This window comes from Micromesistius poutassou, assembly GCF_964030765.1.
Source record: "Micromesistius poutassou genome assembly, contig: SCAFFOLD_5045, whole genome shotgun sequence".
Lineage (NCBI taxonomy): Eukaryota > Metazoa > Chordata > Actinopteri > Gadiformes > Gadidae > Micromesistius > Micromesistius poutassou.
The window spans coordinates 977-14,022 of record NW_028178710.1 but is presented as its reverse complement, the minus strand read 5'-3'; the positions used below and the strand labels follow the sequence as shown (position 1 = coordinate 14,022).

The following is a 13,046-nucleotide window of genomic DNA, read 5'->3' as shown; positions in this document are numbered from 1 at the left end:
GTTTTTTTTTTTAAACATTTTTTTTCCTGGCATGATTTACAGACGGTTCAATAAATGTTCCTTTGTGTCCATTTTGTTATTTTTTATGATGTAAATTGAGTGATCAAAAGCAGCATCGGCTCCAAAATATCGGGCTCAAGAAAATCGGTATCGGCGTTATCGGTCATCGGCTAAAGGCTGATGAAAAAAAAATCGGTATCGGTATCGGCCCTAAAAAAAAAAAAAATCGATATTGGTCGATCCCTACACTACCTGGATCCACCACCCTGCACTGGCCTCACTGGCCAGGGACATCCACCCTGCTGAAGACGCCACACTGTAGGATGGATGGAGCACTTGGTGAAGACAGGGAAGGCAGTGGCAATGGCAGCAGGAGAAGCTGCCCTGCCACAGGTATCAGCGTAGTGTGGATATTGCTAAAGTGAAAACTCTACGGTGGAAAAATTATCGTTTGGAGCTTCTACCTTGGAGGACAACAAACCCAACGGTATGTGAACGTCCTCTTTGTACACGTCATACATTCTTTTTTGTTTACAGTAAACAAAACAAAAAACAGACAAATGGTAAATCTGAAGACTTGCAGTTCTACTGTAAAATAAGTTATAAAAAAAAAAGAAAAACAAATCTTTGCTTACAGTACCTAAGTTCTAAACTAGATCTTTCAAACATGTCAAGTCTATAAATACCTTTACAAATATACACGTTAATTATTCAAATAAACTTTTTTGTGTGACTCAAAATGATTACATGTCTCCCATGACAGTGTGTTCTAGAATTCTAGAAAAATGTGTTTTGTGTTTTTTAAGTACATGTCTGTGAAAAGCAATATGATACATCCTTGCATTTATATATTTACAATAAAATCCATTTTCTAGATACAAAAAAAACTCAAACTATAGCTTTTACTTACAGCCCTGAAAGGTTCTTCCATGAAGTTCACAGATGGTTTGATGGTATTTGGTAATGTTCTTTCTGAACACACACGCTAGGCTAGCCCAGTTAGCCGCTTCGCGTCCGGGTCTGAAGTAAACATTGAGAGAGACTTCGATTCCACCGTCCGGGCCTTCTCCTCGGAGGAATCCTCTCAATGCGTACGGACCGAAGTACTGACCAATACATCATATTAAACACAGCTCAATGCCCAGGATCACTGGTCAGCAACTCACCGACCAGTGGTCTTCATTTCCTGCTGTGAAATCATTTCCCTCCTCAACAGGAAGTGACACACCACACACCTCGCCATGGAATGGTTTGATCCCACAGACGGTTATGGAGAAACTGGCCCAGTATAAAAATAGATCTCGTCTTTTTTTTTTTTTTAGAGGAAGAAGAGGAAGAAGGAAGACGGTGGAGGAAGAGGTGGAGACCTAGCGGTCAGAGGTCGGAGCTGCTCTGTCCCGAGGTCACCGGAAGAGTGACCCCGCGTGGCAAGGGGGGGGGGGGGGCGGGGCTTAAGTCCTGATGATGACAGCGTTGCCAGGCGACGTGACGGGGGGGGGGCAGGGCTCTTGAGGCGGGGGGTCGTGGGCGAACACCGAGTCGTCTCCGGAGGAGCAGGCGCTGTCGGTGTCCCGCCCCGTCGGGGAGTACTGCTCGAAGCTCACGGACAGGTCCAGGTACTCCTGGGAGGGAGAGGGGGCAAAGGTCAGCCGGGACGGGGCGCCGTCATCTGGGTTAAGGTGGAGACTTCCCACCCCCAGGGAGCTAGGCTAACCAGGAGGGTTAGCCTCTCTGCTAGGAGGGTTAGCCTCTCTGCTAGGAGGGTTAGCCTCTCTGCTAGGGTTAGCCTCTCTGCTAGGGTTAGCCTCTCTGCTAGGAGGCTTAGCCTCTCTGCTAGGAGGGTTAGGGTTAGCCTCTCTGCTAGGGTTAGGGTTAGCCTCTCTGCTAGGAGGGTTAGCCTCTCTGCTAGGGTTAGGGTTAGCCTCTCTGCTAGGGTTAGCCTCTGTGCTAGGAGGGATAGCCTCTGTGCTAGGGTTAGCCTCTGTGCTAGGGTTAGGGTTAGCCTCTGTGCTAGGAGGGTTAGCCTCTGTGCTAGGAGGGTTAGCCTCTCTGCTAGGGTTAGGGTTAGCCACTGTGCTAGGAGGGTTAGCCTCTGTGCTAGGAGGGTTAGCCTCTCTGCTAGGGTTAGCCTCTGTGCTAGGAGGGTTAGCCTCTGTGCTAGGAGGGTTAGCCTCTGTGCTAGGATTAGCCTCTCTGCTAGGAGGGTTAGCCTCTGTGCTAGGAGGGTTAGCCTCTGTGCTAGGAGGGTTAGCCTCTGTGCTAGGAGGGATAGCAGTGGACTTACGTCAGTGGACGTCATGGACAGGACTCGGTCATGGTCTTCTACCAGTTGTCTGAAGGTCGGTCTCTGGGATGGAACCGCATGCCAGCACTCCCTCATGATCATGTACCTGGAGCAACAACCAATCACATCTCACCTCATTAATACCTCACCTGGAGCAACAACCAATCACAAATCACATAATTTTTAAAGTGGAGCCAGGCTTACAATTCTGAAGATTTGTTAACCTTGCATAATCTAGCATAGCCTCGCATAGCCTAGCCTAGCATAGCATAGAAGGGCTTACAGTTCTGAAGGCATGTTAACCTAGCATAGCATAGCCTAGCCTAGCATAGCAGGGCTTACAGTTCTGAAGACATGTTAATGGAGTGTAACCTAGCCTAGCCTAGCCTGAGGTAACAGAGCTTACTGTTCTGCAGACATGTTAACTTAGCGTAGCCTAGCATAGCAGGGCTTACAGTTCTGAAGACATGTTAACCTAGCGTAGCCTAGCATAGCAGGGCTTACAGTTCTGAAGACATGTTAACTTAGCATAGCCTAGCGTAGCCTGAGGTAACAGAGCTTACTGTTCTGCTGACATGTTAACCTAGCGTAGCCTAGCGTAGCCTAGCGTAGCCTAGCGCAGCAGTCGTACAGTTCATGGGTGCAGTTGGCCGGTTTGTCCATGCGGTGGCCCTCCTTCAGCAGCTTGAACAGCTCCTCCACCGGGATCCCGGGGTAGGGGGAGCCCCCCAGCGTGAAGATCTCCCACAGCAGCACGCCGTACGACCACCTGGGGGCAGGAGGGAGAGGTCAGGGGTCACGAGGGGGGGGGGAGAGGTCAGGGGTCAGGGGCTCCCATGATGCTTCTGGCCTGATGCACATTGGATCACTAGGACCTCTTTCTCAAGGATTAGAGTCAAGCTTAACCTGACTGACTAAATGACTGTCTGGCTGGTGGACTGACTGTCTGTCTGACTGTCTGGCTGGTGGACTGACTGTCTGTCTGACTGTCTGGCTGGTGGACTGACTGACTGACTGACTGTCTGGCTGGTGGACTGACTGACTGACTGTCTGACTGTCTGGCTGGTGGGCTGACTGGCTGGGGGGCTGACTGGCTTGCTGGCTGAAAGCACACACTCTTGCTTACTTTTCTAGAGAGAGACAGACAGACAGACAGTCAGGCAGACAGACAGTCAGACAGACAGTCAGACAGACAGACAGGCAGACAGACAGACGGGTCTCCTCTCTGATGTCTGTGAGGTTTGGACGGGCTAGAATCTCAGTGTAGCGTGGAATGTGGAGGCTAGGATACAATGGAGGCTGGATTACCCTGAGAGAGAGAGAGAGAGTGTGTGTGTGTGTGTGTGTGTGCGTGTGTGCCTATGTGTGTGTGTGTGTGTGTCTGTGTGCGTGTGTGTGTGTCTGTGTGCGTGCATGTGTGTGAGGTGGGGGTGCCAGTGGACTGTGGGACATTATGAATTGGTATTTGCACCACAGAGATTAGCGCTGACGCTAACGCTCTGAGGCATGTTAGCCCCGCGGCGGCGGCGGCGGCGGGGGCGGGAAGGAGCGCTGGACTCACACGTCGCTCTGGTGCGTGTAGACCCGGTCGAACAGAGCCTCCGGAGCCATCCACTTCACCGGCAGACGGCCCTGCACCACGGCAACAACACAACAACAACAAGATCACAGCCAGAACAACACGACAACACGACGACAACATCACAGCCAGAACAACACGACAACACGACGACAACATCACAGCCAGAACAACACGACAACACGACGACAACATCACAGCCAGAACAACACAACAACACGACGACAACATCACAGCCAGAACAACACAACAACACGACGACAACATCACAGCCACAACAACACGACAACAACATCACAGCCAGAACAACACAACAACACGACAACAACATCACAGCCAGAACAACATGACAACACGACAACAACATCACAGCCAGAACAACACAACAGGGTTAGTGTTATAGACCAGGTGTGTACCAGGTGTGAGACTAGGTGTGAAACCAGGTGTGAGACTAGGTGTGAGAAGACAGGTGTGTACCAGGTCTGAGACAGATGTGTACCTGGTGTGAGACCAGGTGTGAGACCAGGTGTGAGCCTAGGTGTGAACCAGGTGTGCACCAGTTCTGAGACAGATGTGTACCAGGTGTGAGACCAGGTGTGAGCCTAGGTATGTGTACCAGGTGTGAACCAGGTGTGTACCAGGTTTGAGACAGATGTGTACCAGGTGTGAGCCTAGGTATGTGTACCAGGTGTGAACCAGGTGAGATCAGGTGATACCAGGTGCTGTGAAGCATGCAGAGTCAGACTCACGTTGGTGGTCTTCTTGTAGTAGTCTATGTTGTGCACGTCTCTGGCGAGGCCGAAGTCTGCGATCTTCATCACGTTGTCATCGGTAACCAGAACGTTCCGGGCTGCCAGGTCTCTGTGGATACACTGCAGGGAGAGGAGGTTGAGTCCAACGTATCCAGACACACTAGGGATGCTACTGTTCACACGTTGCTTTCACTAGGTTGGACTAGGCTTGACCTGGGATTAGACTAGGCTCCATGCTAAGCAAATCAAGGCTAATGCTGGGTCTAGACTGGGTTTGGACTAGGTTTAGACTGGGTTTGGACTAGGTCTAGACTGGGTTTGGACTAGGTCTAGACTGGGTTTGGAATAGGTTTAGTCTGTGAAAAGACTGAGCTTTACCTTCTGCGAGGCCAGGTACTCCATGCTAAGCTAATCTTGGCTAATGCTTGATTTAGTCCGGGTTTGGACTAGGTCTAGGCTGGGTTTGGACTAGCTCTAGACTGGGTTTGGACTAGGTCTAGGCTTTACCTTCTGCGAGGCCAGGTACTCCATGCCGCGGGCCACCTGGTAGGCACAGGACACCAGGTCTTTGAAGGTGAGCTGCTCCTCTGGGATCTTGCAGGTGTGGAAGGAGTAGTCGGTGCCGGGGGGGCGCCGGGCCCGCAGGTACTCCCGGAGGTTCCCCTTAGACGCGTACTCCACCAGGACGTACAGAGGACCTGCCCAGAGAGACGCTGAGTGAGGACCTACCGCCCTGAGTGTAGGACCTACCGCCCTGAGTGTAGGACCTACCGTCCTGATATAGGACCTACCGCCCTGAGTGAGGACCTACCGCCCTGAGTGTAGGACCTACCGCCCTGAGTGTAGGACCTACCGCCCTGAGTGTAGGACCTACCGTCCTGATATAGGACCTACTGTCCTGATATAGGACCTACCGTCCTGAGTGAGGACCTACTGTCCTGATATAGGACCTACCGCCCTGAGTGTAGGACCTACCGCCCTGAGTGTAGGACCTACCGTCCTGAGTGAGGACCTACCGTCCTGATATAGGACCTACTGTCCTGATATAGGACCTACCGTCCTGAGTGAGGACCTACCGTCCTGAATGTAGGACCTACCGTCCTGAGTGTAGGACCTACCGCCCTGATATAGGACCTACCGCCCTGAGTGAGGACCTACCGTCCTGAGTGAGGACCTACCGTCCTGAATGTAGGACCTACCGTCCTGAGTGTAGGACCTACCGCCCTGATATAGGACCTACCGCCCTGAGTGTAGGACCTACCGTCCTGATATAGGACCTACCGCCCTGAGTGTAGGACCTACCGCCCTGAGTGAGGACCTACCGTCCTGATATAGGACCTACCGTCCTGAGTGAGGACCTACCACCCTGAGTGTAGGACCTACCGTCCTGATATAGGACCTACCGTCCTGAGTGTAGGACCTACCGTCCTGAGTGAGGACCTACCGTCCTGAGTGAGGACCTACTGTCCTGATATAGGACCTACCGTCCTGATATAGGACCTACCGTCCTGATATAGGACCTACCGTCCTGAGTGAGGACCTACCACCCTGAGTGTAGGACCTACCGTCCTGAGTGAGGACCTACCGTCCTGAGTGAGGACCTACCGTCCTGAGTGAGGACCTACCGCCCTGATATAGGACCTACCGTCCTGATATAGGACCTACCGTCCTGAGTGAGGACCTACCACCCTGAGTGTAGGACCTACCGTCCTGAGTGTAGGACCTACCGTCCTGAGTGTAGGACCTACTGTCCTGAGTGAGGACCTACCACCCTGAGTGTAGGACCTACCGTCCTGAGTGAGGACCTACCGTCCTGAGTGTAGGACCTACCGCCCTGAGTGAGGACCTACCGTCCTGAGTGAGGACCTACCGTCCTGAGTGAGGACCTACCGTCCTGAGTGAGGACCTACCGCCCTGATATAGGACCTACCGTCCTGATATAGGACCTACCGTCCTGAGTGAGGACCTACCACCCTGAGTGTAGGACCTACCGTCCTGAGTGTAGGACCTACCGTCCTGAGTGTAGGACCTACTGTCCTGAGTGAGGACCTACCACCCTGAGTGTAGGACCTACCGTCCTGAGTGAGGACCTACCGTCCTGAGTGTAGGACCTACCGCCCTGAGTGAGGACCTACCGCCCTGATATAGGACCTACCGTCCTGAGTGGAGGACCTACCGTCCTGAGTGAGGACCTACCGTCCTGAGTGAGGACCTACCGTCCTGATATAGGACCTACCGTCCTGAGTGTAGGACCTACTGTCCTGATATAGGACCTACCGTCCTGATATAGGACCTACTGTCCTGAGTGTAGGACCTACCGTCCTGAGTGAGGACCTACCGTCCTGAGTGTAGGACCTACCGTCCTGATATAGGACCTACCGTCCTGATATAGGACCTACCGTCCTGAGTGAGGACCTACCGTCCTGAGTGTAGGACCTACCGTCCTGATATAGGACCTACCGCCCTGATATAGGACCTACCGTCCTGAGTGGAGGACCTACCGTCCTGAGTGAGGACCTACCGTCCTGAGTGAGGACCTACCGTCCTGATATAGGACCTACCGTCCTGAGTGTAGGACCTACCGTCCTGATATAGGACCTACCGTCCTGATATAGGACCTACCGTCCTGAGTGAGGACCTACCACCCTGAGTGAGGACCTACCGTCCTGATATAGGACCTACCGCCCTGAGTGTAGGACCTACCGCCCTGAGTGTAGGACCTACCGTCCTGATATAGGACCTACCGTCCTGAGTATAGGACCTACTGTCCTGAGTGTAGGACCTACCGTCCTGATATAGGACCTACCGTCCTGAGTGCACGCTCCCAGCAGGTTGATGATGTTCTTGTGTTTGCCGATCATCTTCATCATCTCCATCTCTGACACCAGGTCAGAGAGGTCCTTGTCTGTAGCGTCGTCTGGAACACACGGTTCAAACGTGTTCACCACATTATCACAATTACTTAATTTTAAGTAAAAATTACTTTATTAATTAAACTTTTTTTTAATGAATTGCTACTTCTTGTTCAGGCTGGTGAAGAAGCCTGACTGAACTTTTTTTTTTATGACTAGAAACACACCAACACGAGGGTTAACGTGATGTTACTCGAAACGCTAACATGGGGGTTAAGGTAATGTTACTAGAAACAGTAACACAAGGGTTAAGGTAATGTTACTAGAAACAGTAACACAAGGGTTAAGGTAATGTTACTAGAAACAGTAACACAAGGGTTAATGTGATATTACTACAAACCACCGTAACATTCTGCAGGTTGTTTTCAACCTGAACAACCAATCACCTTTCAGCATCTTGACGGCCACGGTCAGAGGCTTGTTGGGTTTGTCCTTGTCCACTCCGATGGCCTCGGCCATCACCACCTGACCGAAGCAGCCTTCACCCAGGGGCTTCCCCAGCGTCAGCCTGGAGACACCATCATCATCATCATCATCGTCATCATCATCATCATCATCATCACCATCGTCATCATTATCACCATCACCATCATCATCATCTCCACCATCATCATCTCCATCATCATCTCCATCATCATCATCACAACCACCATCACCATCACCATCACCATCATCATCACCACCATCACGATCATCATCATCTCCATCATCATCATCATCATCATCATCACCATCATCATCATTATCATCATCTCCATCATCATCATCACCATCATCACGATCATCACCATCACCATCATCATCATTATCATCATCTCCATCATCATCATCACCATCATCTCCACCATGATCATCACCATCATCACCATCATTATCATCACCATCATCATTATCACCATCATTAGTGTGTAGAACACATGATCCACCCTGATCAGGTGGTCTGGGCTTCTGATCAGAGAGGCTGGTGGATCAATGCGGTGTGTATTCGTGTCTCAACATGCGAGCCTCTTACCGGGTCCGGGAGAACTCCCACTTGGGGTCGGAGGGCAGCTCCAGCTCCAGCACGTTGGCCAGCATTGGTCCGTCGCTGGACGACAGGCGGGCGATCCTGACCAATGGGGTGTTGGAGTTCATGGACGAGTTAGAATCCAAGGATACCTGCTTGGGTGCAAAAAGAAAAACCTGTTCAAGTTTCTGAATGGGGAGGAGTCACGGCCTTAAGGGGAGGAGTCACATCCCTAACATCACAGACTCAACACCTGTGTTAGTACCTGAAGGGGAGGAGTCACAACCTTAAGGGGAGGAGTCCCAGCCCTATCAACAAGGACGCACTTGTTCTAGTTCCTGAAGGGGAGGAGTCCAATACTTAAGGGGAGGAGTCACAGCCTTAAGGGGAGGAGTCACAGCCCTATCAACACCCACTGAACCTGCTGCTCTATTTGACCATTCTGTGTATGTGTGTTGATTGGCCCACTAGTATACTGTATATGATATAATATGTACTCTGCTGCCCTGGGTCGTGTGATTTGAAGGAAAAGTAATAACGGAGCATTAAGGAGATTTAGTGAGTTATGAAGAACCAAGCGAACGGGAGAGATTCACTTCTTTCAGAACCATCCTCGAAAATAAATATTAGAGAAAAATGCAATAAGGCTTTTCTCCTGGACTTCCATATAAGAGCAAGGGGAGCCGATTGGTCAGAAACCAGGAAGAATCCCAGCTCCCCGTGAGGACTGATCCTCTCAATAAAAAGAGGTTTCAACTAAAGACACGAGCTCTTCTAGAAACAGAGAAAGCTAAGCTAACAGACTCCATATGTTGACATCAAGACGTGTCTGCTCGGAGTGGCAGCGTTCATCCCGGTGTTTTGGGGTGTTTTACAAAACACACGCATGGAGGAACTCTCCTTCTGCCGTCGGTTCAACTCCCAACAGGCCCACCATAGCAACTACCACCACCAGCCTCTCCTTAAGAGACCGGTCAAGGGTTAGAGAATAGCAGTGGACTAATAGAGGCGAGGAGGGAGAGAAGGAGAGGAGAGGAGAGAGAGAAGGAGAGGAGAGAGAGAAGGAGAGGAGAGGAGAGAGAGAGGAGAGAGGAGAGAGAGAAAGGAGAGCGGAGAGGAGAGGAGAGAGAGAAGGAGAGGAGAGGAGAGAGAGAAGGAGAGGAGAGGAGAGCGGAGAGGAGAGGAGAGAGAGAGAAAGGAGAGGAGGGAGAGAAGGAGAGGAGAGGAGAGAGAGAAGGAGAGGAGAGGAGAGAGAGAAGGAGAGGAGAGGAGAGAGAGAAGGAGAGGAGAGAGAGAGAAAGGAGAGGAGAGAGAGAAGGAGAGGAGAGGAGAGAGAGAAGGAGAGGAGAGAGGAGAGAGGAGAGCGGAGAGGAGAGGAGAGAGAGAAGGAGAGGAGAGGGAGAGGAGAGAGGAGAGAGGAGAGAGAGAAAGGAGAGGAGAGAGGAGAGGAGAGGGAGAGGAGAGAGGAGAGAGGAGAGCGGAGAGCGGAGAGGAGCAGCTCCACTCACATGAAGATAGCTCCCTTCCTGTTCCCCGTCTCTGGTGTTATGATATAATTAGAACAGAATCTGGTACTATAATAGATATATAGTAGAATCTGGTACTATAATAGATATATAGTATAATCTGGTACTATAATAGATATATAGTAGAATCTGGTACTGTAATAGATAGATAGTAGAATCTGGTGTCTACTTCCTGTCACCTGTCTCTTGTTTATAACAGATCCAGTGTCTACTTCCTGTCACCTGTCTCTTGTTTATAACAGATCTGGTGTCTACTTCCTGTCACCCGTCTCTTGTATATAACAGATCCGGTGTGTACTTCCTGTCACCCGTCTCTTGTCTACAACAGATCCGGTGTGTACTTCCTGTCACCCGTCTCTTGTATATAACAGATCCGGTGTGTACTTCCTGTCACCAGTCTCTTGTCTACAACAGATCCGGTGTGTACTTCCTGTTTACCTGTTTCTTGAGGGGGAACTTGGAGAGCTTGTGCACGGCGGGCGAGGGGAGGGTCTTCTGCGTGGTCATCCTCATGCGACACAAGACGATGATGACGAGGGTGAGGATGAAGAGCACGCAGCCCGTCACCCAGATGAGGATGTCCGCGTAGTCGTCCTCCTTGTTCTGCTCCAGTTCTGGAGTTCCGAACGCACACGCCACAGAGGCTTCGTTAACGTCATCACACGGCTTATTATTCATACGATCTACAAAGTGGGCTAATGAGCTAATGTCTCAATGTCAAGCCATGCTCACTCGTTAGCACCTATGATAATTGATCTATTACATTAATATATCCGTCTCTTTGGGATATTAAGTCATGCAACAAAACACATTGTTCGCATCAAAGCATTATTCTACCCAGCAGCATGTTTAAAGTGTGATTCATGAATGTTTCAGCAGCTAGCTGGAGCCTGTTCGTTGGAAGCCGTATGCGGTCATGTGACCGTATACGGCAGGAAGAGTGGTAGTTCTACTAGAACAGGTAGCTCCACCTGTTCCACCAGCAATACACCTGTGTAGTTACACCTGTGTGGTCACACGCCTGTGGTCAAACACCTGTGTAGTTACACCTGTGTGGTCAAACACCTGTGTAGTTACACCTGTGTGGTCACACACCTGTGGTCAAACACCTGTGTAGTTACACCTGTGTTCACACACCTGTGGTCAAACACCTGTGTAGTTACACCTGTGTGGTCACACCTGTGTGTTCACACACCTGTGTAGTAACACACCTGTGTAGTTACACCTGTGTAGTAACACACCTGTGTAGTTAGACACCTGTGGTCACACACCTGTGTGGTCACACACACCTGTGTAGTTACACCTGTGTGGTCACACACCTGAGTAGCAATACACCTGTGTTCACACACCTGTGGTCACACACCTGTGTGGTCACACCTGTGTAGTTAGACACCTGTGTAGTTAGACTCCTGTGTAGTTAGACTCCTGTGTAGTTACACACCTGTGTTTCCCCAGGCAGGTGATGAACGAGGAGCTCATTAGTGTATAGGAGCTCCCCTCCACTCTGACAAGGAGTGATTACACACCTCGTTGCTGCAGTGGAGGCTAATGATAGCGTAGCCGTGCCACTAACAGCTTGCTAATCAGGGGAACACACACGTGTTGTAACTACACAGGAGGCTGCACGCTGCAGCTAGCGGAGGAGGCAGGCTTCCACCACGGCGGTGAAGGAGCAGGAGGGAGGGAGGAGGAGGAGGGAAGGAGACCCAGAGAGGAGGAGGGAGGGGGAGACTACCTGAGAGAACCGTGAGCCAAGCGGAGTGGTAAGCATAACCGATAGAGTTCCCAGCCAGACAGGTGTACTCCCCTGCATCGTCCAGGGAGACGTTCAGCAGCACCAGAACCTCCAGCTCCCTGTCAGTGGTGTTAATACCAGCGGTCTGGACCAGGAAGGAGCAGGGAGGAGAGAGAGAGAGAGAGAGACATGTAAGAAGACCAGACACCTCCGGCTCCCTGTCAGTGGTGTTAATACCAGCGGTCTGGACCAGGGACGAGCAGGGAGGAGAGAGAGAGAGACACACACACGTGAGAAGACCGTTGTAGCAGAGTCACCCTGCAGGAGAATAGGAGAAGGAGGGGGAGGTGATGGAGGAGGTGCTGGAGGAGGAGGAGAAGGAGGTGATGGATGAGGAGGAGGAGAACGGGGAGGATGAGATGATGGAGGAGGTACACCAAACACCATCTTGTACGACAGCAGCATGATGTAAAGGTTCATTTGGTACAGTGGTACCTCAGTCCCTCAACACACACACACACACACACACACACACACACACACACTGATATGACCACCACCCAGGAGAACCAGTCAGAACAGCATAGACCACCACCCAGGAGAACACCACCACCAAACACCCAGGAGAACCAGCCAGAACACCACCACCACCCACCCAGCAGAACCAGCCAGAACACCACCACCCACCACCCAGCAGAACCAGCCAGAACACCACCACCCACCACCACCCAGGAGAACCAGCCAGAACACCACCACCCACCACCACCCAGGAGAACCAGCCAGAACACCACCACCCACCACCACCCAGGAGAACCAGTCAGCACAGCGTGGCCCAGGCCCCGGGGGGGCTGGGCGCCGGTGTTTACCTGTGGTGAGCACTTTGAGCCAGAAAGCGTTTTCAGACTTTCCTACAAAGTTGGAGGCGCGGCACCAGTAGCGGCCGCTGTCGCCCAGCGACACGTTGAGCAGGACCAGCGAATCAACGGCCTCCGTGAGCCGGCTGACCCGGCTCTAGAGAGACAGACAGGCAGTCAGAACCCTACTGACACAACCCTACTGACAGAACCCTACTGACACAACCCTACTGACACAACCCTACTGACACAACCCTACTGACACAACCCTACTGACAGAACCCTACTGACAGAACCCTACTGACACAACCCTACTGACAGAACCCTGACAGAACCCTACTGACAGAACACAACCCTACTGACAGAACCCTACTGACAGAACCCTACTGACAGAACCC

General features: G+C 51.5%; 1 protein-coding gene across 1 annotated transcript; it reads right to left on the bottom strand.

Annotated features, from left to right (window-relative positions):
- Positions 1-1,451: 1,451 nt before the first annotated feature.
- On the bottom strand, positions 1,452-12,805 carry LOC311373473 (fibroblast growth factor receptor 3-like; the record flags this gene model as incomplete). The annotated part of the gene is made up of 12 exons (XM_084490239.1): positions 1,452-1,622; positions 2,285-2,390; positions 2,916-3,053; positions 3,846-3,916; positions 4,613-4,735; positions 5,123-5,313; positions 7,422-7,532; positions 7,914-8,035; positions 8,540-8,688; positions 10,498-10,673; positions 11,795-11,939; positions 12,707-12,805. Coding segments are annotated over 12 exons (1,602 nt in total), but the record flags the coding sequence as incomplete, so codon positions are not given.
- Positions 12,806-13,046: the final 241 nt, after the last annotated feature.